The 27,101-nt window shown below is 42.7% G+C and overlaps 1 protein-coding gene across 1 annotated transcript in view; it reads right to left on the bottom strand.

Annotated features, from left to right (window-relative positions):
* The window catches only part of PTPN14 (protein tyrosine phosphatase non-receptor type 14), a 100,573-nt gene extending 82,923 nt beyond the window's left edge, over positions 1-17,650 (bottom strand). The window contains exons 1-2 of the mRNA XM_065881421.1: positions 17,477-17,650; positions 3,545-3,714 (exon numbers count right to left, since the gene is read on the bottom strand). Coding sequence (XP_065737493.1) covers positions 3,545-3,714; positions 17,477-17,650 — 344 coding nt within the window. The remainder of the gene's footprint in view (positions 1-3,544; positions 3,715-17,476) is intronic.
* Between the last annotated feature and the right edge of the window lie 9,451 nt (positions 17,651-27,101).

Raw genomic sequence — 27,101 nt, 5'->3', positions numbered from 1 at the left:
TAATTCCAAGCTCTTTGTCCTTAATCAGAAAAGAAATGGCTGGTCCCGACTAATGCTATAGAACCTGTTTTACTCTCAAAGAGAAGTAGCCAAACCATTGCAAACATGTGTTGGGTGAAAACAACTGTGGTTGGCTCCAGACAAAGGCTTATTTTTTAAGCACAGATGGTTGAATGGTTGCCTCCTCCAAAGGGTTGCCCACAATGAAAGACAGATTTCTATTTCTAATCTATGCAAACATCTTACTCTGCGGGGCATCACAAAGACTAACTGTTCTGTGTCAGATGCTGCGGATCCCAGGTGCTCTCAGAGAAGCCAAAGCCCACCTCCACCTGAGATGCCTGGTAACTCAGGTAACAGGGGCTGACTGGGGAGTGAGCCACTAACCAGCTCCTCATGAATGCTGCCGGGGCCTTCTGTCAAACATTCCTCTGGAATCCCGCGGCCCCCTCCCCCCCCCCCCCCGCCGCCGCCGCCACTGCTTCTCCTTGGCTGCTCTGCCTGGAAGACAGTTTCAATATTCAGTTGAGACCCCAGATGCTTCGAAAACCTCCCAGGAAGGCTCAGATTCCCAAGGGCTCCTAATGACAATTGGTAGCACTCTTCACCTTGAATTCAGCTCTTCTATTCATCTCTAATATCAAACCCAGAAACCTTGAGCACTTAAAACTCTTATTCTGTTCAAACCAGTCTCCTTTACCCTCTAGTCTATATGCCTAAAACCCAGGTGAGTCTCAGTGGATCACACCTGGGTCATTGTTGGTGTCCCTCAATCTTCCCAAGTATATGTATTCCTTTTTTCTTTCTTTTTTTTCCCAGCCATGCCGTGTGGCTTATAGAATTTTAGTTCCCCAACCAGGGATTGAACCCAGATCCCCCGCAGTGAGAGGGCTGAGTCCTAACCCCTGGACCACCAGGGAATTCCCTTCTTTTTTCTTTTTGTTCTCCCTCTATCAATGTTCCTTTCTTTATTTACACTTTTCTCTATTATTTCTCCACCTCCCTTGCTCTGACCCCCCCCCCCCGCCCCTCCCCCCGGGGCACATTCCAGTTTTAGGGCCCTTGGGACAACAAAAATTCCTGCAATGCTGGGGGGGGGAGGGGGAGGACCAAAAAAAACTCTTCATGGCAAACCAGCTCCTAATTTTAAACATCCTTTCCCATAAAGAGAAGGTTATACCTGAAATCTACATAGGTTAGTTCCAATGTTTAAGTCTAAAAAATGTCCTTCAAAGTTTTGAATTATTTTCTGTTAGTTTTTCTGATCAAACAACAGTAACAGAGTTTGCTTCAAAATCCTGTGTTGAAAAACCCTTCTTTCCTTCCTTATCAAACTTCTTAAATGAACCAACCTAACTGAGCAAAAAGAAATTCAAAAGTTCCTACTCTATACCTCAGTTTCTGATATTTAAACACTTTTTGTTTCAGCTTATAAATGCAAATATTGACAATCAAATAATGCAGCATTAAGTTTACTTATCTGGAAAATCTAAAACTGTAAAGAGCTTTAGAGGTTAACTAACTTATTGATTCCCAAGTCTGAATGAACATCAGAGCTACCTGAGGAATATTGTTTACCTTAAACAACACATCCTCGTGAACCCCAGTCTGAGACATTCCAGTTCAGACTTCTGGTGCGGCCCTAGAATCCATATTTATAATAAATGCTTCGGGTAATTACGATCTAGCAGGCCCTGGTCTGTTTGAGAACCACTGATGATTCCAACATTCTTCCCAATATGGCGGTCTCCTCTACAAGACACTACATGGGCTATCGCTCTGTGCTACAGCATTTTCAGAGACTGGGGCTCTTGCCCTTTTATAAGTCTGCTTACTCCACTCTTACATGGCTTTATTATTAGAAAGTCTGTTCTTATGTCGAGCCAGATAACCAAAGTCTTTCAACTCCTTGAACTTCATTATTACCGGCCCTAATTTTGTACTCTGGAGCTGACACAGAATTCCCTCCCCATGAGAGTCCAAAGGCAGCTACTGTACCCTTGCAAGTCTTCATTTTTCTAAGCTTAAACAAGCTTTTTTTTCTTTAACTTCATAAAGCACAATTTCTGAGTCCCTCACCATTTCAACTGCTCTTCCTGAACAGACCTTACAGAATATATCTGTCTAGAGGAACACCACTTCATTTTTTTTTTTTCTTACGGGCTGTACTTTTCCCAATATGCATTAATTTATAGTCCATGTTTCATCCTTGGCACTCATTCTCTTGCATTTAATGGTCCAAGAGCCATGAATCAGCAAGTATTTCTTATTTACCCTAATGCTGTGTTCCCAACACTGTGTAAAGTACTCAAGGATTCAAAAGCTGGAGGAAATCATCTTGCTTTGATTTGACTTGAGGAGATTTGAGGAGATAATTTCTTGGACAGAAAGGACTTAAATAAATGAAATCACTTGAAAACAGTGCAGGATGGTACACAATCAAGTGCTTCAAATGAATGACACCTGAAAGACTAACATAGGTTTCCCGGGTCAGACTGTCGGCTCTCTCATGGCCTGTGTTTATAGAAATACCACCTATTTAACAAGGATTTGGGTTAAAAAAAAGAAGAAGATGGACACTATCACCTTAAAATGTAAATAAAAATTTCAACTGCATCCTTATTTCAGAAATTTAAAATCTAAGAAATGACACATGCAATAATCAAGTAGAATACTGTTCCTTCTACCTGGGATGCCGCTGACATTGCTTCCCAAGCACTCTGAATGCCATGTTCCAAGTAAAAGGCTTAAAGTAGAGGGTTTATGCGATTCCCTTCAGTACCGGAAATAACAGAATGATAAGGAGACACTCCCCCCACCTGCATATTTTAACGAACACCAACAAAAACGCACTCGTTTCATTCACAGAATCGCAGACTATCAGAACGTTTGGGACTCATTCAAATCCCTCACTTTACAGATGAGGGAAGAATATCACTTCAAAGATGGCACGTGGTTTCTCTCCCAGGTAAAGCAGCCAATGAGCAGGAGGGCGGGGCTAATCCCCAGATCGCTCTGTCCTTGGCTTCCTGCCTCCTCGTATTCAACCCACGAAACCAAAACTCTTGCCCTCTCAGCGCTTTCCTCAACTCCACTCCCATCTTCAGTTACCTTCTCAATCCTCAAATCCAAAGTCTGATGATGCATTGTGTTTGGGGACATTTTGAGGGAAGGACTGGACCAAACGGTTTTAGGTGGTTAATTTTTCATGAAATCCTAGCATATTGATTTTACCCACAGTCTACGCTGCTAGACACAAAATTCTACGTGCTTCAGGATCACTGCTACCTCACTAGCAGTACAGGGAGCCGCTGGGGTTAGCTACATGGATCCAAACAAAAATTCTAAAGCTGCAAAGCAACTGGTAAACAATTCCCAACTACGCCACCCTCTTCCCCCACCACACACACACACACACACACACACACACACACACACACACACACACACACACACCCCTAAATCAACCAGCTCATCTACTTCATCTGAAGCCTCACAGTTAATCCACATCCTACATGGAACACGGAGGAAAAAATGTACCTACCTTGTGGCCTCTTGCTGAAGCCACGACACATTTGGCACATAAAACATGACTCCAAAGAAAAGCAGAGGCTCATTAGCAAATTTGTCCAGATGTTTCTTCAGAGGTTTCTCCAGCTCCACCCATCGTGCTTGCTGGCTCTTGCTGAGAAACCAAAGGCCAAAGTAGTGCGTCTAGATAAAAGGATAAAACAGCGTCAGTTCATGCTTACAAGGGGCATCCTGAGACCACACAGGAAATAAGACTCCAGCACCTTCCCTCCCCTTCGGTGCCTCAGCCCGTACACAAGGATCCGGCTTTTACTTTTGAACTTTGGGACACATGAAAAGAAACCACAGGTACCCAGTACTGTAATCTACCCTGAGTCTCCAGATGCAGTATTCCTACCCATTGTTGCTGTTTGTACATGTGGGTACTGATGCACCTATGCTAGGTAAGCGGGGGTGATGCAGAGTGGGGACAGTGTGGACTTATTCTAAGATCTCAAGGCTGACTTCCCTGTGCCACTGCTAGCTAGAGCACTTCCCTGTGCTCTGCGCAGGAACAGGGGCAAACACAGCTCTCTCACCTGCTACAAAGTAACTTACTGTTCAACTCCAAAGATGAAACCTTCTGCCAGCGTTAAGCTTCAGCAGTGTAGATATTTTCATACAGTACCGGATTGGAACAGAAAATTGATTCACTGTTTAAGCTTTAATGAAGTACTTTTAAAAAACATCAGCCTCGACCACTTCATTATACATGAACTGCAGGGAATCTCTCCCCGGCATTAAGCAGGGGGAGCGGAAGTAGCCCCTCTTCACAGCTGCCACAGGATCCCCTGGTGGCTGTTCTTGGCAGATGATGGGGGGATTTGAGAGATGAGTGAGATTTTCACCCTTAGATTTGAAGCCTCAACCAGGTTAGTTTTGAACAACGTGCTAAATGATTAAAACAGGTACTTTTATGCATCCAATCCTGTCTTTACATTAATTCATGCTAGGATTTCAGGATTAGCACAACAGTCGCTAAAAAATAGATCACTGCTTTAGAAGCATTCTTTTATATTTCAATTATAGCCTAGAATGGTTTACAGCACACCTGGAAAGCCGCCTTCAAAGGAATCATTTCATTACAATGTTTAATTTCCAAAGGCATTTTTGCGCTGACCTTCCCACTCCAGCTGGCTGCCACCTCAACAGTACTATAGATCAATCCCCATCACCACCCCACCAAAATCTGTAATCAAGTTTTGACTCTGACTTTACCAGAAAACCAGACACATCCTTCCCTACATAAAGCTGCAGACCCAAAATACTCTAAAGGATATTTTTAAACGGGTGTACTTTCAGATGGGACCATTTCCTCCATGATTTTCCGAAGGGCAAGTCCATACCAGAAATCTATGCATTTCTTGAGCAACAAAATGCCAATGAACAGAGCCGAGGTTATATTTCTATCAACTTAGACCAACTTGCTTGAGTGAATTCTGACCCTATTGTTCATTTCCCAGCTCCAGTGAGCCCACTAGTTGTTCCAATAGGACTGATGACGTAGGGGAAATGAAATGTGGCTGAACAGAAAGAAAATAGGCTTTGAAGTCAGTTCATCTCCCAGCTTTTACACTCTCTGTCTTGATAACTTTATACAAGTGATGGAGCCTCCGAGGGTCTCAGAGCTTTCTCATCTGTAAAATGGGGATGGTGATTACAACCATCACCCACAGGCTGTTAGGGGTGTAAATGAGATAATGCCTGTCCACGTGTGCGTGGCCCACATTAAGTAACTACTTCATAAATGGTGACTTTGGTTGCTGCTCCTGTTATCACCATGATCATCATCCTCAGAAAGTGAAGGCAGGCAAGCCTCAAGAATCTTTGTCATCAGTGCTATTGGCATCTCTATCGACCACAGAATCAGAAAACAGAAGTCAAAAGACGCAGACGTAGAGAATGGTCTTGAGGACATGGGGAGGGGGAAGGGTAAGCTGGGATGAAGTGAGAGAGTGGCATGGACATATATACACTACCAAATGTAAAATAGAGAGCTAGTGAGAAGCAGCCACATAGCACAGGGAGATCACCTCGGTGCTTTGTGACCACCTAGAGGGGCGGGATAGGGAGGGTGGGAGGGAGACGCAAGAGGGAGGGGATATGGGGATATATGTATACATACAGCTGATTCACTTTGTTATACAGCAAAAACTAACAATACACTGTAAAGCAATTATACTCCAATAAAGATGTTAAAAAAAGAAAACAGAAGTTATCTAAAGATAAAGGAGAAAAAGCAAGCAAAAGCAGAAGCTGGAAGGCCTATAAAGAACATAAAAATCTAAAAGGTATAAGAAAAAAAAAAATCACAAAGCAGTGCCTCCCCGAAGATTTTCTTTAGAGTCTCATTATAGGTGTTTATGGGACACTGGAATATCACTCTGATGCTTTCCTAGGGGATCTATCATGTGGGCTTAGGCTAACCTTAAAATGAGGCAATCTGGGTACTTAATAAACCGTCTGAAAAGGGTCCCAGGCAGTCCTGCATTATATTGAATTCCTTCATGGAGCACAGCGTCATATGAGGGTATTCCACCATATTGTAGATGGCTAGTAGTGAGTTTGCATATGATAAATGAGGTAATATATGTAAACAGTGACAGGCTATGTGATAATTATTTTAGTCGAAAAAGAGCCCTTTTATAAGCATAGGTGGAGAAAGGGAGGGCAAACTTTGCAATTGCTTAACAAGCCAACCATGATTTATTATCTTTCACTAAAAGGAGTCTTCACATTTGGAGGTATGATTTTATGGTCCATACTTCATTCAAATTGTAACATTCACTCAAATTAGTAACACTCAAACTATAAAGGGTCCACAGTAACTGCATAAACATTCTACAATTGATTTTGAAAAAGAAAAAAAAAAAAAAGATTTAACTTTTACTTCTCCTATGCTTTGAAGGCCGGTATTTTAAATTTCCTTTTCTCATTCCCACCCAATCATTAAACCAGACCTGATCTCCCCGCTTCAAAAAAAAAAAAAAAAAAGCAATTTCCCTCATGGCGCAGTGGTTAAGAATCTGCCTGCCAATTCAGGGGACACGGGTTCGAGCCCTGGTCCGGGAAGATCCCACGTGCCACGGAGCAACTAAGCCCATACACCACAACTACTGAGCCTGTGCTCTAAAGCCCGCAAGCCACAGCTACTGAGCCTGCGTGCCACAACTACTGAAGCCCGCATGCCTAGAGCCCGTGCTCCGGAACAAGAGAAGCCACCGCAATGAGAAGCCCACGCACCGCAATGAAGAGAAGCCCCCGCTCACCGCAACTAGAGAAAGCCCGCGCACAGCAACGAAGACCCAACGCAGACAAAAATAAATAAATTTAAAAAAAAAAACCACCCAGAGAAAGAATATTCCATGGAGTACACATATACATACACGCATGCACAAAGATACATCCATGCACACACAGAAAAGGAAGATGATGAGATACAAAGGAAATCATTGTATGATAATAGTCTTGAGCCATAATTAACAGTACAGAATTCCAAATAACAAGGTAAACCACTTCCAATGCCAAAACCTAATCCATGGCGTAAGCTATTTTTGTTGTTGCAATACAGTCTTTTCCAGAGGACACAGGGTGTTTCTGGGTGACTCACCATGCATTTATCCAATGAAACAATTATTTAACTATTCAAGAAATGGGGTTCCAATGCAGAGGCAGGTAATCTGGAGGACACAGTTTCTACATACTACGGCCAGAACGACCTAGTTTTAGAAGTGCTGTATTGAGTTATTTAGGAGGAAGGAAAGTTCATTTATGAGATCCCCATCCGCACACTGTTTTGTGAAGCTCTGCCCCAAGTAACCTTCTCCATTCCCCCTCCTCCCCGCCCCCCCGTTCTTCCCCTAGCCACATCCCTGCTCTGGAGTATTCAATGGAGGAGAAAGACCCTGTCTCAAAGTTCTTACCCTGTTCTGTTCAAGTTCACAAGGCAACATATTTATTCAGCCATGTCTACAAAATGCATCACAGGAAATGGAATCAGAACCTAACCACTCACTTAAACTAACACGTGCACCAATCAACTTCCTGTGTACCAGCCAAGGGGCCATTACTCCCATCAAGCCCAGCTGAGACCACACCAGGCCTGCTCATAAGCGACTTGCCAATTTCAACTCCAGCTGAATTCTGAAAGCTGAGCTTCACTGCTAAACACTGCCAGATGGTTGAAAGAAATGTGGTGGATTCCAAATAGAAATGGTAGAAATGTCTACCTCCTCCATGACCAAAAGGATTCCACCATATTGCCCAAGAAAATGCCTGAGACACTTGTTTGGTTTATCTCCAAAGCACCAAACATAAACCAGGTCCATCTAATCCTCAGGATACCTCTGTGTGAGCTCTAAATCCCATTTTATTTCTCTAGTTTTCTTTAGAAAACAGCTCTGGTGCCATCAATTCTGCAATGAGTTCATTGCAATAAGAAAAGACAGGGCTTCCCTGGTGGTGCAGCTTCCCTGTGCCTGCCAATGCAGAGGACACGGGTTCGAGCTCTGCTCCGAGAAGATCCCACATGCCGCAGAGCAACTAAGCCCGTGCGCCACAACTACTGAGCCTGCGCTCCTGAGCCCGCGAGCCACAACTACTGAAGCCCGCGCTTAGAGCCCATGCTCCACAACAGGAGAAGGCCCCGCTCGCTGCAACCAGAGGAAGCCCGCGCACAGCAACAAAGACCCAACTCAGCCCCAAATAACTAAATAAATAAATTTATTTTAAAAAGAAAAGACAGAAGAACCGGTTCCCAGGGAAAGGAATCACATCTCTGAATCAATTGCTAAAAATGCAAAACTGCATTACTAAAAAAATAATGTAAGAGCCACAGAAATTGTCATTTTCATATGAGTAGCTCCCTGGTTTATTTGGTTTGGAGTTTTGCATTTTAACAGGGAAGGATAAATGTATGTGAGCCCTCAAAAATAGGCTGGTTTCTTCAGTGGCAGATTGGCATGTGAATCCTTCAGTGTCATAATAAGAGCCCTCTTCTGGTATCATGAAAAGATTGTAGTAAATAAGGCCTTTAAAAACAGTTTGGGATGTTTTTGATTGATTTCTTCATTTATTTGTAAATACGGTGTTATCCCCCATGGTAGCTATTAATAGGGAAACATATTTTTTGAGGGTCTTGTTTTTCTAGTTTTATGACAATGACACAGATTTAATGCTAACTATTTATAAGGGTTACAGACACAGTCTTGGCAATTACTAGGGATTAAATCCACGATCTTATCTCAAGCATTCTGAAGAGTTAATCATCCAGAAGCAAAAGTTTAAAATACTTTCCATTAGGTTGTAATAGGGTCCCTGTCGTAGCCAGTATATTTCAGTTGTAAATTAAGAAACAAAGAGGTTGAGACACCTTCACATAAAATATATAGGAATTACATACAAGCATTCAAACTTTCACAGACGCATAGAAAATACTCCAAAAGGTGACGAGACACAGACTCTGAAAACAGCACTTCGCGCAATTACATTCCAAATGCTTTGGAAAATAAACCACCATACATCAGTTGGATAACTGCAGAAAACAACTTGTGTGCAATCAACCTCTGCTCTGGATAGTCTGGGATTTCTATAACTGGCACGTCTATAATTAACAACTGCACCATCTTCATTTTCCTAGTCAATCTTTTCATAAAAGTACAGGAAAAGAAACTGCAGAGTAACACAGACCCAAGAGGCAAATCTCATAGCCAAGAAAATTCACTCTTCTGAGGCTGCACGACTCACTCGGAATATACATAAAGATGAAGACCAGGGGATTACTTCACCTACAATCTCTGTATCTAGAAAACAGACACTGGCACTAATTTACCTTACAGAATTGACATTAAGCTAGTAAGATTTCACATCATAATCTTTACAAAGACAAAAAGCAATGCAAAATTCAGAAATTTCCCCAGCAGAGTACTCTTCAATCAGTTCTTAATTATGGTTGATTATTTTAGTCCTCTGCAAATACAAACATATATAGATATGCTTAAGCTAGCTACAAAATACAGCAAATTCCACTATTATCTGACAGGGCCAGGGAATGAAGTGTTCGAGTACTCCCATTATCACAGATAAATTTCCAATTCCCAAAAGATTAACATAAAATCAAACCATAGAAATGTCCTTAATGTAGGTTAGCTTTACTCTGATGAAAGGAAATGCATGTTAAGATTCTGTACCTTTGTAAGCTCTAGCCATTATGAAAAGAGCAAAATGTGAGACATTTCTACCATAGCTGATAGCTCTGGATAAATCAGCTTTCAGTAAAGATGAAAATATAAATTTGCAAAAGAAAAGGGGAATAACTTAGAGGATAATCACCAACGCTATGAAATGGTTATGGATTTTTTTTTAGGCTCCTTTAAAAACCAGGGCTCTTAGTTTAGCCTTAGAAGAGGCCCAAGAGTTATCAAATTTATTCTTCCCCAAAGTGCTGAATTTCCTAATAAAACAACAGTTCTCTACCTTGAATATAGTCATGAAAAGTATTCTCACGTACCTGTGTAAAATTATTTATCCCTCCTCCATTTATTATTTTTTAATTAAAAGTAGAGCCACGATTATCCCTAAAGGAAATAATTCTAGCATCTTTATGTTTTATTGGAATTCTTTATATTCCTTATTACTATTAACATGGCCTCCTTGCTTTTCTTAGAACAGCAGTGTTCCGTAGAAATATAATGTGAGCCAGATATTTTTAAAATGTGACCTGAATTTTTAAAAATTATTATGCTAACACTTCGTTTTATTTATTTATTTATTTATTTACTTACTTATTATTTTGACTGTGCTGGGTCTTTTTTGTGGCATGTGGGATCTTCGCTGCAGCATGCACGCAGACTTCTTAGTTGCAGCCTGCGGACTCAGTTGCGGCATGTAGGCTTCTTAGTTGCAGCCTGCAGACTCTTAGTTGCAGCATTAAAACTTAGTTGTGGCATACAAACGGGATCTAGTTCCCTGACCAGGGACTGAACCTGGGGCCCCTGCATTGGGAACACGGAGTCTTACCCACTGGACCACCAGGGAAGTCCCCAAGTCACATATGTAATTTAAAATTTTCTAGTAGCTACATTTAAAAAGTAAAAAGAAGTAAAATTAATTTTAATGAAGTTTGTTTAAAGAAGTAAAATTAACTTTAACAAATTTTACTTAAAATGGTATAGGGACTTTCCTGGTGGCACAGTGGTTAAGAATCCACCTGCCAATGCAGGGGATACGGGTTGGAGCCCTGGTCTGGGAAGATCCCACATGCCGCTGAGCAACTAAGCCCATGCGCCACAACTACTGAGCCTGTACCCTAGAGCTCACGAGCCATAACTACTGAGCCCACGTGCTACAACTACTGAAGCCCGCATGCCTAGAGCCCGTGCTCCGCAACAAGAGAAGCCACCGCAATGAGAAGCCTGTGCACTGCAACGAAGAATAGCTCCCGCTCGCCGCAACTAGAGAAAGCCCACATGTAGCACAGAAGGCCCAATGCAGCCAAAAATAAATAAATTAAAAAAGAAAAGAAAATGGTATATTCAAAATATTATGCTTTCAACATGTAACTATTATAAAAATGACTAATGAGATATATTAACTTTTTTTCATACTAGGTCTTCAAAATCCGCTGTGTGTTATACTTACTGCACATCTCAGTTCAAGCTAGCCACGCTTCAAGTGTTCGATAGCCACATGTAGCCAAGGGCTATCCTACTGGGCAGCGCAATCTGAAATTAATAACTGTTCAAGGAACTGAAAGATTCTGGCTCAGTGGAAGATCATAGCTTCTAATGATCAAAGCCATCTAAAAATGGAATGAGCAGACTTACAAAAGGGTGAGAGCCCAGACTCTGGAGGGACTGTAGGGGGTCTAGACAGCCTGAGTGGTGTCTTATTTTTTTTTTTTAAACTTTCTATTTTATATTGGAGTATAGTTGATTAACAATGTTGTGTTGGTGTCCGGTGTACAGCAAAGTGATTCAGGTATACATTTACATGTGTCTATTCTTTTTCAAATTCTTTTCCCATTTAGGTTGTTACATATTATTGAGCTGTGCTATATACAGTAGGTCCTTGTTGGTTACCCATTTTAAATATAGCAGTGTGTATATGTCAATCCCAAACTCCCTAACTATCCCTTCCCCCGACCCTTCCCCCCACCCCATAACCATAAGTTCTGTTCTCTAAGTCTGTGAGTTTGTTTCTGTTTTGTAAACAAGTTCATTTGTATCATTTCTTTTTCTTTTCTTTTTTTTTTTTTAATTTTTGGCTGCGTTGGGGTCTTTGTTGCTGCATGCGCCGGCTCTCTCTAGTTGCAGCGAGTGGAGGCCACTCTTCGTTGCAGTGTGCAGGCTTCTCATTGCAGTGGCTTCTTTTGTTGCAGAGCACAGGCTCTAGGCATGTGGGCTTCAGTAGTTGTGGCTCACGGGCTCTAGAGCGCAGGCTCAGTAGTTGTGGTGCACGGGCTTAGTTGCTCCACAGCATGTGGGATCTTCCTGGAGCAGGGCTCAAACCCGTGTCCCCTGCATTGGCAGGCAGAGTCTTAACCACTGCACCACCAGGGAAGTCCCTGTATCATTTCTTTTTAGAGTCCGCATATAACATACTATATTTCTCTTTCTCTGTCTGACCTGAGTAGTGTTTTGCAGAGGGGACCGCCATATTAAGTGCTTCCTATGTGCCCAGCACTGAGATACGGTGGCAACTTTGCAAAAACTAACTCATTTAATCCTCCCAACAACTTATGGAGGCTGCTACTATTACCATCTTCATTCACAGATGAGAAAACAGAGGCACAAGGTGGTTAAGTAACTATTCAAGATCACACAGCAAATCAGTGGCAGAGCCAGGATTCAAACTCAGACAGTTTGGTCCGAACTCTCATTCCTAGCCACTAAACTCTGCTGTTTCTCCATGTATTTATTTTTTAAAGATAAAGTTAGTCATAAGGCAACATTGTTTTAGCTATTTCTCTCGTAATCTAGGGCAATGATTTTTCAAGCCATGTTGGGGCGTGTGTGGGAAGGGCACAAGGAGATGGGGCTCCAGATACCCTATCCACCCCCTCAGCAAACAGAGCAGCTCCATTTTACATACTGAAGTTCCACCTAAGATTTCATTTGGGGAAGAGGAAATCCATTGATCCAAACATATTGTAACTATATTATCAGAATTCTAATTTTCTGAGCCTCCTGTATCTCCCGAGCCTCTTCCTTTAAATAGAGTTCCCAGCCAGAAACTCATACCTAATTTTTTTCCCCGAACTTATTTAAAACAATTAAAAATTTTTTTTCTTAAAGGGTTCACGTTATTTCCTCTTGCCAGGTTATTGTTATGCCCACCTAATTAGCATCTCTGTTCCTCCTGTCACCCAATCCCCATTGTTTTTCGGCTATTTGGTTCTTTTCTTAAAACTCAAGGTGATCATGTCATGCTTCACCTTGAAATCTTTTTATGGCTTTCCACCTCCAGGCAGTGTTTTATTACCCAAACGATTGGAAGAGTATTTACTAGAAGGCTAAATTAATTGTGAAACACTGAGCTCAATACATTTATTTTTTTAACTGCAGAACTTATGAGAGTGTTTCCCAAAGCATCTTACCACATCCCCTTTCTCTGCCACTACACATCCCTGGGAATTAGAATGGTGGAGTCAGTCTACCTGAATTGGAGCCAGTCCAGTGACTACACTGTGGTCTCCCCATCCATAAAATGGGGACAGCAAGAATAGCCACCTGACAGACTTGTTAGAAAAATTAAATGAGATGATCTATGAAAGGCGCTCAGCACAACATGTGGTACCTTAAAAGGTGGTGATTATTTTAATTATTTTTGGGACACATTTTAGAAACAATGTTCTACTGGATCTAGTTAAAACTCCTTAGCCAGGTACATCAAACCCTTCAAAAGCAGACTCCACCTACCTACCCACACTCCTATCCTCCCCTCCATGACCCCTACACACACACACACACACACACACACACACACACACACACACACACAGATCTGTGCAAACTGCACTCTGCCCTTCCCTGAAAATTCCATGTTCTTTCCTGTTTCTGTACCGTGGCACAGGCTGTTCTCTTTGTTTTGTTTCTTGTTTTTCCTATTCTCGCAACTCCAGGGTTTCTGGGAGCAGGGACCCCGTCATATTCTGCTTCCCCAGGGGATGACTGTGTCTGCTAACTAAGCCAGGCCTGGGCACTCTGGATGCCATATGAAATGGCAGCACAGCTGTGCATTCAAAACCAAATTTGACCCTGAAAACGTTTAGCATATCAGTTCAGGGATTTCTGAGCAGGAGCCACCTGTTCCCCTTGCTTGGCCCTTGCAATAAACCTTTCTTTGCTCCAAACTCGGACGTTTCGGTTTGTTTGGCGTCACTGTGCATCGAGCACATGAACCTGCATTCAGTAACAGGAGGATAAAGTCATACAGGACACGGTCAAATACTAGCAGCGAGTCAACTGAGACCTCTGGTGACCCAAGGTGACTCAGGGTGACATTTCATTTTGTTGGTAGAGGAATATGTGTTTAACGCTGAAACATGTATACTTTTCAATTAATGTTTGCATATAACATTTGTTTAAGAAATCAGTTTATTACATTAAAAAAAGTTTACCATATGGACACACGTCATTATACGTTTGTCAAAATCCACAAAATGCACACCACCAAGAGTGAACCCTAACCTACACTATGGACTTTGAACATATGATGTGTTAATGTGGGTCCACTGACTGTACAAATGGACCACTCTGGTACGGGGTGTCGACAGTGGGGGTGCCTGGTGGGGAGGGGACAGGAGATATAAGGGACTCTCTGTGCTTTCCACTCAGTTTTGCTATAAACCTAAAACTGCCTCAAAAAATACAATTTTTTTTTTTTTTGGCCGCACCGTGTAGCTTATGGGATCTTAGTTCCCCAACCAGGGATGGAGCCTGTGTCCTGCAATGGAAGCATGGAGTCCTAAGCACTGGACTGCCAGGGAATTCCCTACAATCTATTTTTAAGTTATCTAATAAAACATAAATTGTAATTAACATAGATCAAAAATTAAATCAAAATTAGTTTTCCTTTCCTAATATAAATCTACCGTCAAGTTTAGGGTACACCTAAACTACAGAACACTTCTAATGGCAAAGCCAAATATTCACCACACTCTACTTTCCAAAACTTCATAAAGACTAAACAATTCATTGTATCTTAGATGAATTTTTTCTTTCTTCTCTAAAGCACCATCAGCCCTATTTGAAAAATGACCCACATACAAAGTCAAGTGAGTGTGGCAGACCCTGTGTTCACACCCTCCCCTCTGCTCTTGGGTGGGGCATGCATTCCTCCTTGAGGTGTGTCTGGGCAAATGAAGAACAAAGTATTACATTGCTCTATCTCATCCTTCAATTCAAGAGGACTTTCTATAGGACTGTTTCACAGAAGGCCAATACCTTCAATGTGATGTGTCACAGAATGAAAGCATAAAACCAAAAAAGAAAGTGATTTGTTCTAATGTGGATGCACCTGTTTAGAGCATGTCAAAATAAAGCCAACATTAAACGCAAACCCCATCTTAGCATTAGAAGATCAATCACCCTGCAACACACGCTGACGGTAGAATCTGGACTTCACTGCTTTGTCCTTTGTGACGACCCAGTTGTGGGATAATCCAGGGTTGACCTTTGCCCTCTCACTGAGAGAAACAACACTCTGCTGGAACTTAATTATTATTATCATACACATCTCCAGACACCCCTCACTATGCACCTTACACTCTGGCTTTACCTGGTGATTCACAGAGATGCCTTCTCCCCATGCCCAGAATGACATGCCTTCTTTTCCACCTACTGAACTCCTGGGCATCCTTCAAGTCCCTGTTCAAAATGCGAGGGCTCTGTTCATATTTCACTGAGGCTTCCTCTCCCCTAGCTAGGGCTGCGGTGTTCAGTGGAGCAGGCCGTGCACTGCACAACTCTAAGGAGAGCCGCTGTCTTTCAGGCCAGCCCCTGCATTGCATTTAGTGTGGATCACATTCAGTCTTAGCTGGTTTTTACATGCTGGATTCCTCTATTAGTCTGTGCATATCCTGAAGGAAAAATTACAACTTATTTATCTTAGTTTCACCAAGTCCCAAAACAGTGTCTGGAACATTGCAGTTGTTCAGTATTTTCTTTAACGGAAAAATGTTTTTCAAAACTCTCAAATTGGAACAATTATACATTATTAGACACAGCCCTATGCATTTGCCATACTATATCTCTTCTAATATTTACAACAGCCCTGTAAGGTAAGTGAGGTGAGTATCACTATTCCCGTTTTATTGCTGAGAAAACTGATTTCCAGAGAAGTTCAATAACTTTTCCAAGGTTACCTAGTAAGTGACAGAACCATAACTTGACTCAAGTTTAAGACTCCAAAGCCTGCACTTATAACTACTTAACCACATACCATACTGCTTCTAATGCATGCAAAGAATATTTAGTTGTTCTCATTTAAGTTACTGGGAATATTCAAAAGTAAAACCACTGCATATATTTTCAAATGATCTATAATGAAAATTTTTATGAGCATTTAGACCAGCCTCTTGACCAACTGAGGACAGCATTAAGGTTTTTCCTTTACGCCGATACACACACATATGTTTAAGTATGTGTACCAAGAAGCAAAAAAAAGAGCCAACTATCAACCAGCAAGGTCAGAACATTTCACATGTTTATTGTGCCAGCTACCAAGCTACATATACCTGTTGGGCAGGACAGTCTCCTCTGCAGGAAGATAAATGTCAAAGGAAGGCCTGAACACTGAAACTAAAGTATAAACACGAAGACCAGTAGGAAACAGAAGTGCTCAGGTGAAACAGTCCCCCAGAGGATAAGAGGCAGCCTGTGGAAGATGCCAAGCGGAGAGGAAGACCTTCCTTGACCCCCAACTCCTTTGTGCAAATGGAAGGAGGGTGGATCCTGAGCGGTGAGCAAAGAGATCAAATAAGATCACTTTCAATAGGGACCGCTCCCCTCTTCTGCATCACCCTGAGAACTGGGCAATGGTGTCACAGGGCCCAGGACAATCACAGAGCTCTTCCTTGCCCTTGGGAAGGCTTGACTCTCAGGGGTCTGCCGTCATTTCAGCACTGGCAACCTTTCAACCACACCCCCTTACCTACCAGCCCATACGCCACATGCGATATGCTCCCAAGACACAAATGCTTGAGGGGGTTTCTCTCAAAAGTCCCTTGTCCTAAATGTCTGTAAGACTGAAAAAAAAAAAGCAGGGCTTGCTGGTTACAAAGGGCACATTGCTCTAAGAATCTCTTCTAAAGAGAGATAACGTGACTGTCTTAATGGTGAACCCTGGGTTTGCTTAAAGCCCAAAGAAAACAAGGTCACGAGGAATCTTAAAAGGAACAAAACCCCCATTTTACAAGCTCCCACAAAAAAAGCCTCGCTGGTCATGCTCACTTTAAATGCTCTTTCTTTTTTTCCCTCTTTTCCCTCTTTGAAGAGGAAAATATGGAAACAAACAAAAAAGCAGCTGCATCCACCGCTTATGTGGTTTTCTCCTTGATATGCAGCCGGAATGCCAAAACCCCAGTTACCCACTTGATTGTTTTTAAAGAGAGTAAATGGCTTTGGGGAGGAGAGTCTCATTACAACCTCCTCATGGGCTGAAAGCAAAGGGGTGCTGCCACCCCCAGCCCGTGCCCCATGCAAACTCTAGGGGGTGTCCCTGCTTCTCACAACATCAGAGCAGGTGTCTGCATCCACTGAAAGGTGTTAAGATCTAGGCCATGCTAAGAATAACAGGATGCTTCGAAACCAGGCTGAGGCTGAAAAGCCTGGCAGGTGCCAAGAGAAGGCGGCTGGTTCCTGGGGTTGAGCTCCGGCGCATCCACCCACCACGCTTGCACCCTTACCTCCCGCAGCTCCAGCCTCTGGGCCACCGCCTCCAGGCACTCCTGCCCCGTGCTCTCCACAGACAGCGTGCACTCGATAACGTTGCTGTCCAACAGGCGGATGCGGGTGACAAAGCAGTTCTTGCTCAGGACGTTGTAGCGCCGGGTCCGGCGGAGCTTCAGGCCGAAAGGCATGGCTCTGTGGCCCTCGGATGCTGCCCTCCTGTCCTGACGCCCACGCCCCTGAGACGGCCTTAGCAGCTTTGTGACTGGGCGATGACACTAGCACCCGTGCTCCTCCAAGTGCGGAAAAAGGCGTCCATGCCCGGCGTGGCGCTCTGGAGGGTCGCTGCAAACAGAAAAGCAGCAGCAAGGTCATCACTTGGAAGGCAAGCTCCAGGCAGCACATATTCCACACACACAAGCATATGCCCCTGACAGATGAATGCCCAGATTCAAGAGCCAGCAGACTCTGTTGCTCCCAAGCGCCTTGGTCAAACCCGTGCACTTGACCTTACCTTACAAGGGTGATATGATAAGATCCACTTCATGGCTAGAGTAACTGACGCTCAGAGCGATTAAAAGAACTCATCTAAGAATGCACACGGCAAAGCCTGCCTTCACACCAGTGTCTATGTGACTTCGATTCACATGCTTTTTTTCATCGTACAAGCCTGTCTGCTCAAGAAAGCAGGAGTAGAATTTGAACTTCTTTTTAAAATTTCTAAATGTATTATCTCATTTCAGCCCCATTAACAACCCTCTGGGTGTCGACTGTACGATCCCTATTCTAGAGATGAAAAAAGTGGGGTTCAATGATTTAAGCAATTCCCTGATCCTGAACTTAAAATCTTATCTGATTCCTCACTCTTTGTAACACTGCCTCTTTACTTCCATTAACATTATTTCCGTTTATTTTAATTTTTTTCTTTTTTGCGATACGCGGGCCTCTCACTGTTGCGGCCTCTCCCGCTGCGGAGCACAGGCTCCGGACGCGCAGGCCCAGCGGCCACGGCTCACGGGCCCAGCCGCTCCACGGCATGTGGGATCTTCCCGGACCGGGGCACGTCCCCCGCATCGGCAGGCAGACTCCCAACCACTGTGCCACCAGGGAAGCCCTTATTTTAATATTTATACTTATTTTCTTATTTACTTTATTACTGCATGATAGAAAATGGAGTGAATATGCATTTAATTATTAACTAATTATAAATTAGTAATTAATGATTAACTACTCAGCAACTTTTTTTCAAAAAAAATTAATACATGAATTTTTTAATGCACTTAAAATCACAACTCTATCCTTTTTTCACCAGATATTTAGACAGATGTGGGGAACCACCCTACAATCATTTTGTTCCTTTACAGAATTCTTGATGCAAAAGCCCATCACCAAATTACAGATAATTTAACTTACTAATAACAAGATTTACTGACACCCGGATGTCCCACCAAACGGCAGCGATGACATTACTGCCATGGACAACACGAGAACAAAATAACAACAGTAAAAGCGGCTTTACCATTCCGCCCTGTGCCAGCAATTCTCTCACTGGAAGGCTCGTTAAACTTATCTTCCAAAGAAGCCAGAAATGTCCACACGGTCTCTCTGTTCAACTTTCTGTTCTCCATGAAGTGCAAAGGACTATCTCTCGCTCATATGATTGTTCTGTTAATTTGATTCCCTAAGTCAGGCAGCCTTTATGCCCTTTATCCACAGAATTACCTCTGAGCGCCCTGACACTTGGATAGACAAACAGGAATAATTACTTGTAGGAATTCTTGCATTCATAAGTTAAATGGCTTCAATATTTAGAAATCACTCCTCGTCAGTACCCCCCGGCCTCACAGAGGTTGTCAGGACACAACCCTACAACACAGTAAAACACACTCCTGAGACTCCCTCGGCCATTCTTTGATGCCTGCCCTCGGCACATTCCTTAGCGTGACAGGTAGGTATTTTATGATGGCTTAAAATACATATGCTAGAGACTTGGGCTTGGTAAAATAGATTAACATTTCTAAATCACTTTATGTTGGCAGAGTATCATGTTTACCTGCAAGGTAGGCCAACCTGATGATCTCCTGGTATCTGCAGAAAAAAATATGGAGGGACCCACCCAGAAAAGAAAAACAAAAGAGTATCAGAATTTAAATACAGAGTCTTTAAGAGTTTACTACTCCCACATTCCATCAACTTGCTAAAACACAGGGCAGAAGACACCAAGATTCAACTCCTATATTAGCTAGAGAGCCTCAAAGAGAGAAAAATATTTGCTCTGTGGGCACAAGTCACATTTCTCATCCTGGGCCGGGCACTTTACATTCGGGTGTGTCTCGCCTTGAACACCTAGGAAGGAATGTGGCTGGCTTGGTGCACTTTTATCCCAGGCACCACTAAACACCATCTCAGCTACATATTTGACATGACACAATCCACAATGCAGTTAGTGAGATAAAAAGTAAACTGCAAAAAAAAAAAAAAAAAAAAAAGGAAACTGCACAACAATGTGTACAGATGATCGGTTTTTATAATAAATAAATGGGAAAAAAAACATACAACTTCACCAAAATGACTGTTATCTCAGGGCTACATGGTGATGGTATCAAACGGAACTCTTATTTTATATTTCACACATAGTCATCCCTCTGTATCCGCAGGGGGATTGGTTCCAGGATCCCAGCAGATACCAAAATTCGAGGATGCTCATGTCTCTTATATAAAATGGCACAGTGTTTGCAAAGAACCTATCTCGTCTACTTTAATTCATCTCTAGATTACTTATAATACCTAATACAATGTAAATGCTATGTAAATAGTTGGCCAGCTTGGCAAATTCAAGTTTTGCTTTTTGGAACTTTGTGGAATTTTGTTTTAAAAAATATGTTCAGTCCAAGGTTGGTTGAATGCGCAGATGCAGAACCTGTGGATACGAAGGGCCAACTGTATTTCTGAATTGTTCTAACATTTTACAATTGCCTTATTTTTGTAAATAAAGATTCTTTTAAAATATTTTAGCTACAGAAAATATCAGGTGCAACATCTGACAATCTGGCAACACATCTCCTAGAAAATAACCATTTTAGGTTTAAAGAACTTTTAAAATCTTCAATTTGCAAGACACTTGCCAGGTAAAGTGTCAACAAAAAGGTTATAAGAAAACTGGTCTGGTCCCTCTAAAAGTCAATGTCCCGAAACAAGAGCTGAACAGGAGGGATTGGAGGCAGGTTGGTCTAGAGTAAGAGAAATTCCGGAGTTAGAAAAGCAAAATGCAATGTGTGAGCCTTAAGCAAACCCAGGTTGGAAAGAAATAGTTATCAAACACATGAGACCATCAGGGAAATCTGAAATAGAGAGCAGAAATGAGATGATACGAACATAGGCTGGTTAATTTTCTTCTGTTTTTAATAGTGGAATTGTGGTTACGTAGGAGAATGGCTTTAGGAGATGCCAGTGGATATATTTAGGGGTAAAAAGACACTCACGTGACGAGAGGAGGGAGAACTGCAATTGAGCTGAGCGGTTCTCTCTAAGAGCCAAAGTTTAATCTCAGGGAACAGAACATTCACAAACCTTGGTGTGAGAACTGGATTCACCCAGAGAGGCCTGGAGTGAGTGCCCAGTTACTAATCCTCAGTCTACTCATCTGGAAAGATAGCCCCTACCCCAAGTTTGTGAGGAGTTAATGAGAAAATGTTTCCGGGGTGCGCTCAGTAAGTGTGGGTGTATTCCCTTCCTATGCCCCTCACAGTGAGCTGGGTTTGCTCAAAGGATAGCAGAGCAGGTGTGAAAAGGACTTGAGTACCTTGCCACCTACTGTGGACAAAGCCTTTTAAATAGAAAAAAGGCAAAACAAAGAATATAGAGTTTAACATGAAACAATGACAATTCCACAGGGAAACTTGACCAAGTGTAAAACGAACCATGGACTCTCCCAGAACTGCTACCTTGTCATTCCCCCAACTGACATCTGGAGCAGAAAGGAACTGGTCATTTGACGAAATGTCCCATTATGAGCCCATTCTCAGTGGGTTAGAAGACTGTAGCCTTCTCCTTAATCCCTTATTTCAGTCAATAACATGTGTATAGTATCTGGTGTCAGCAACTGGCTTTTTGGGGTTTTTTTTTTTTTTGGTAGAAGATTGATTCTAAACTGCCTTTGGGGGACTTCCCTGGAGTGGAAGTGGTTAAGATTCCATGCTCCCAACGCAGGGGGCCTGGGTGGTCAGGGAACTAAGAGCCCGCAAGCCGCAACTAAAGATCCCACAGGCCGCAACATTTAATTAACATTTAATTTAAAATAAATAAATAAATAAACTGCCTTCGGTCCTATAATCCACTAGGCTGTGTCTCTACAGCTGCTAGCGTATCCCAGTCTCTCTCACACTGAAGAATCGCCCATAGGTGTCTTGGTTCCCAATCAGAATACTGAAGGGAAAGATCTGTGTCAGATTCTCTGTCAGATTCAGCTCTGTGGTCTCCTGCGACCCTAAAGTGGAGTTTTGTACATGGCAGAAAGCTAAATAAATATTTGTTGTTACAATGAAAGAAAGAGTGAATCCTAAAAATAGTTGAGATTTTGAAACCAAGGTAGGACAGGGGCCTCCAGGTGACCCCAGTGAAACTTGAGGAATCTGAAGCCTCAGATAGGACTGACTTGGAGGCGCTTAAGAGAGGCTTAAAACTGTGGAGAAATGGGATGAGAAGTTATTCAGCTCACTGGTGCTTTTGGGGGAAAAAATTTTACCCAGATTTTGAAAAGAACATTCCCACCACCCAAGTTTCCCTTCTCCAGCCCTTAATGTGCCTTGTCCTGGAGGTGGTCTCGAAGACTAGAGAGATGCCATATCCCCTGGAAGTTCTGTGAGAAAACTACAGAACTACTGATTGGATAGTATTCTAGTGTGCCCATGACTGCCGAAAGCAATTCGTTGGGATATTTGCTGGGTAAACACCACACTTAAATGCCTTTTATGGAATAGGCAACAGTGAGAGAGAACATACAGAAAGCTTCAAAGTCACTTCTAAAACCCTCTCCTGACTAGCCCATCAGATTCCCCAAACCTCTTATATGTATATATCCATCTTTGACTATCAGCTGTGAATCTCCAGTACCCTGTACTCTTCTTTTTCCTAAACATATCAACGAAAACCCTGCAAGTTGAAAACACAAAGCAAAGACAGCTTTCTCATAATACAGAAAAAAGTGTTTGGCTGATTTAATAAATCTTTAAATAAGCTGGGTTAAAAGTAGAGAGATCTTTCATAATGTCAACCAAATACAGCTTAATCTTCTTTATTGATTTACCTGTACAGTCTTTAGAAAAATGAAAGACAGAAATTAAAACCCAAATCTTCAAGATGGTCATCACACTTTCTCTTGATTTCCCATGCTATATTACACATACTTGACATTTTTTTCTCCTAAATGTGAGTTCTGAAATCACTAGCCGAAGCTAACTGCTGTTCAGCTGCATCCTTTATTTACCAACAGCCTCTGGAATTTTTCCAGCATTCCATATTATTACAACTCCCAAGCACACCTCACAGAACTATGTAACCCTGGTCTGGGTGTGAGAAAGGAAAAATTGATGTAACTATAGCCCATCCTGTGTATAAACCTGCATAAGGCCCCGCTTAGTTTTCAAAAATACTATGCCATTTTCCTAAGGAGAGTTTTAAGAAAGGATAGGGCTAGAGGGGATGAAAATGTCTTCTCTGATTCCCCCTTTAAAGAATAGCAGACAGGAAGTTCATTTTGTCCGGTGAAAAATCAGACTATTAGTTTCTACTATAAATTTGATATATACCCATATATCAAATTATTTTTAGCCAAGTAAAAGTTTTGTGCAAGGTCTAAAACACAAATCTCTAACTTTTAGTTGCTAAATAACTACAACAACAAAAGCAGAATGGTCACCTTTTAAAATTCCCTCATTTCTCTCCTACTAACTCACTCTCAAACATTCAACGGTGAGATGGAGAAAAATGTGTCCCAAAACACATTTTCCAACATTCCCAGGCACTAACCGTGTGGTTGACCTTTCAAGCCTTTCTTAAGCTGTATTTAAGGTGAGAAGAAAGATTCCTGCTATAGAACCCCATCACAGGGATACCTCACCTACATGAAAGGTAGCTACACAGCAACATCTATGTAGAATATCACTGAAAATCAGGAAATGGAGCCCAAACAGCCTTTGAGCGTTCATATATCACAAAGCCCTTAAGTCCAACAACATACACTTGCTTGCGAAAACAAAAAACACCCTCATAGTTCATTCACTGTAACCTTACATACCTTGCTTCTTAGCCCTTAGCAGATTTTAGATAAGGAAAAGCACCTTGACAGGGCACAAAATTGGCAATGAGAGAGGTGACAGGTAAACTGTAAAAATAAGCCCTCCACAGCATGGAAAGCTGTACTGAAAACATCCTGTAGTAAATGGGAACGATTAAATAACACCCAGCGGGCTCCGGTTAAGAAGGCAGAAAATGAATATATATATATATATATATATATATTTTTTTTTTTTTTTTTAGCCGTACGCGGGCCTCTCACTGTTGTGGCCTCTCCCATTGCGGAGCACAGGCTCCGGACCCGCAGGCTCAGCGACCATGGCTCACGGGCCCAGCCGCTCCGCGGCATGTGGGATCTTCCCAGACCGGGGCACGAACCCGTGTTCCCTGCATCGGCAGACGGACTCTCAACCACTGCGCCACCAGGGAAGCCCTGAATATATTTTTAAACAGTCCCATTCATGGTGGTTAAGAATAACAAGAAAAAAAATGGTTCTTGAGAGGTAAAGCTTCCATCACCTGGAATCACTTTTTTCCCTAAGCAAGTGGTTCCCTATCTTTTATTCCTGCTCTAACACTCAGAAGCAAACCAGTTTCAAGAACTGGTTGCAAGAACTGCCATTTTTAACTGGGGGAGAGGGAAGGGAGGGGGAGAGAGGAGGGGAGGGCAGAGAAAAGGGAGAAAGGAGGGGAATGGAGGGAGGAGAGGCCTGCAGAAGGCAACTCTGGGAAAACACGGAATTGAAAAAGCCCCCCAGGTAAATGTTTCAAAAAATCATTTCCCCACCCCCTGCTTTCTGAGGTTTCTAGAGAGACATGATCTTCCCACAAGAAGGACCTTAAAATGTGAAATTTTCCATTTTTCACGTTACTGAAAACTTTAAGGCACTGAAAGTACATCTTGAATATAAATAAAATAATACGTCGTCAGGATTTGCTTAAAAGGAACGGGGTGGGGGAACTGTGTGCGCAGTGGTGGAGGGGGTTTGGTTACAGATGACGCAGTGCTGGCCATGAGTTGACAGCTGTTGAGGGTGGGAGCCAGGTATATCAGGACTCATACCACTCTCTACAGTTTTGTGTGTGCTTGAAATTTTCTGTATTTAAAAGCTGGCAGGTTTTTTTTGTTGTTTGGTTGGGGGTTTTTTGTTTGTTTTTTTAATAAAGAAGTATTTCTTAAATGGTACTTTGTAAAGTAACCTGGTATAACAGATAACAGTGCCCACTTTGCAGAGGTGTTTTACAGAAAAAAGGGGTCAGATTTTTCCCTCTACCCTAAATCCCTCTTGCCCTTCCAAAATAAAACTTGTATTTAACTAGATCAAATTGAGAGTAGGAGTTTTTAATTTCATTTTTAGAAGATGACAGGAAAAGTTTTGTAGGTAAAGTGACAAGTTGGATAGAATACAGAGAACAATCAATCAGACCTAAGAGAAGGGATTCTTCTCTGTCCAACTTGCATAATCACCTGTATCAAAATACCTGACTCGGGCTTACTCCTCAAATGAGCTTTCTCTGTTTATTCATGCCAGGAATGCTTTGTCCTAAGAGACTCCACCCTTCTTTGGGAGACCGTTGAATCTGCAACTCTCAATTCCAGTTCCTTCTGTCAGTGTCTACACCCATGGTGATGTGTGTCCTGGAATGTCAGAGCTAATCACAGCCCAGAACCAGAATAGGAGATTCCTGCATGTGTCAGAACCCCAGGAAGGCAACAAGGGGCACCTCCATGTTTAAAGGGGATATACGATGCCAGGGTACCCCGCTGAGCTTTATCTCCAAAAGCCCTATGAGATGGCTGTTCCTAATACCCCATTTCACAAACTAGGGCATCGAGACTGGAGAGGTTAAGAACTTACCCAAGAACTTGCTAGGTACTAATGACACTATCTGACCCACGTTCTTATTCAATGAACCATTCTAATAATATCCAGAAAGTGGGTTGGAAACCATGACCTGGTGATATAAAAATAACAATGACAAAAGCAAGCCACCACATTCTATAAGGAAGACTGCGACATGCCATCTGCAGTCTGCCTCTGCGCACCCACAGTGGACTTGACTCAGGTACGGTGGAGATGGATCCTGAGGCAGGTGACCCATCTTCAGCCCTAGGATGTCATATCCAGAGGGCACGGCAGAAGAATCAGGGTCCTGTTCAGGTCACACCGCCGCCACCCCCAATGCCTCTTACCTAGACAGCTTTCCTGCTACAGTCCTGGTCTGTGGTCTGTGCCGCCCAGTGTGGGTAATCCTAGCAGGTCACACACAACCTCTTCAAAAACCAATTTCAGAAACAATCGTAAGAGCAGCCGGAGAGGTTTTTCCAGCCGGGTCAAAGGACTCACTTGTCAAAACAAAAGAAACTGGCTGAAGGTAAACACACCTTCAACTTGCTTCACCCTCCTCTGGGATTTGCGACCTGAGGGCACAAAGCCCAGGAAGAGAGGGGCTCTTCGTGAGAGGCTGCTGCAAGTGACGTCCCTCGGCCAAGTTTCCACACCTCCCTTTCCTCCGCTTCCTTCCTGCCCTGAGTTCCCTCGACTTCCCTCACAAGTCCAGGGCTTTCGGATGGGAGGACTCATCTGTGTCACTTCCTCTCCAAACATAAGCAGGAGCCAAAGCATCTCTGCCAATTCTCTCCCCCCTGAGTCTGTGCATCCAGTGCCCGGCTTCCCTGGGTGCGCTGTCTTGTTCCTGGGTTTCTCCAGCCCCACCAGTGAGCCTCTCCCCGATGTGGGGTAATTTCCACGCACAAGCCATTTATAAGCTCTATCACCATGGCTCAGCGGCCTCACTTTCTGCATTCATAACACGGGGGTGATAAGAGTCCCCCTGCAACATACAGGGTTGTTGGAGGACTTATAGGAGTTATTACTATATAGGGTGCTGGTCCAGCGCCTGGCATGTGGTCGGCACTATGTATGTTTACTCTCACTGCCCTTATTATCGTTGCTATTTCACTAAATATTGCAGAAGCCCAAGGAAACCCAAAGTACCTGCTAAGCCCCAGAAGAGAAAAAAATCTGCTTTCCAACAAGCCAATAGTTAGAGAATGTTTAAAGTTAAGGCTATTCATCATAAGGAGACAGACCATGAATGAAAAGCAACTACAGGTCCCACTGATTGGGAACCGTGACAGGGGGTGCCTAGTGGGTTTCAGATATGTGACCACTCCAGTGAGTCAAGAATACAACCAAGTGGGTTCTAAAGTGTTATAATGCAATCACTTCTTCAGAGCCAAGATGCTGAATCCGGGGGGAGAAAGAATGAAAACAGGTATGAACTAGTGTCAGCTGTTAAAGAGTTGTATAATCCCAACTGATGTAACCAAATGTTAATTACTAA

The sequence above is a fragment of the Phocoena phocoena genome, chromosome 1 (genome assembly GCF_963924675.1).
Source record: "Phocoena phocoena chromosome 1, mPhoPho1.1, whole genome shotgun sequence".
NCBI classification, from domain to species: domain Eukaryota; kingdom Metazoa; phylum Chordata; class Mammalia; order Artiodactyla; family Phocoenidae; genus Phocoena; species Phocoena phocoena.
This window is presented reverse-complemented; position numbering and strand designations above follow the sequence as displayed.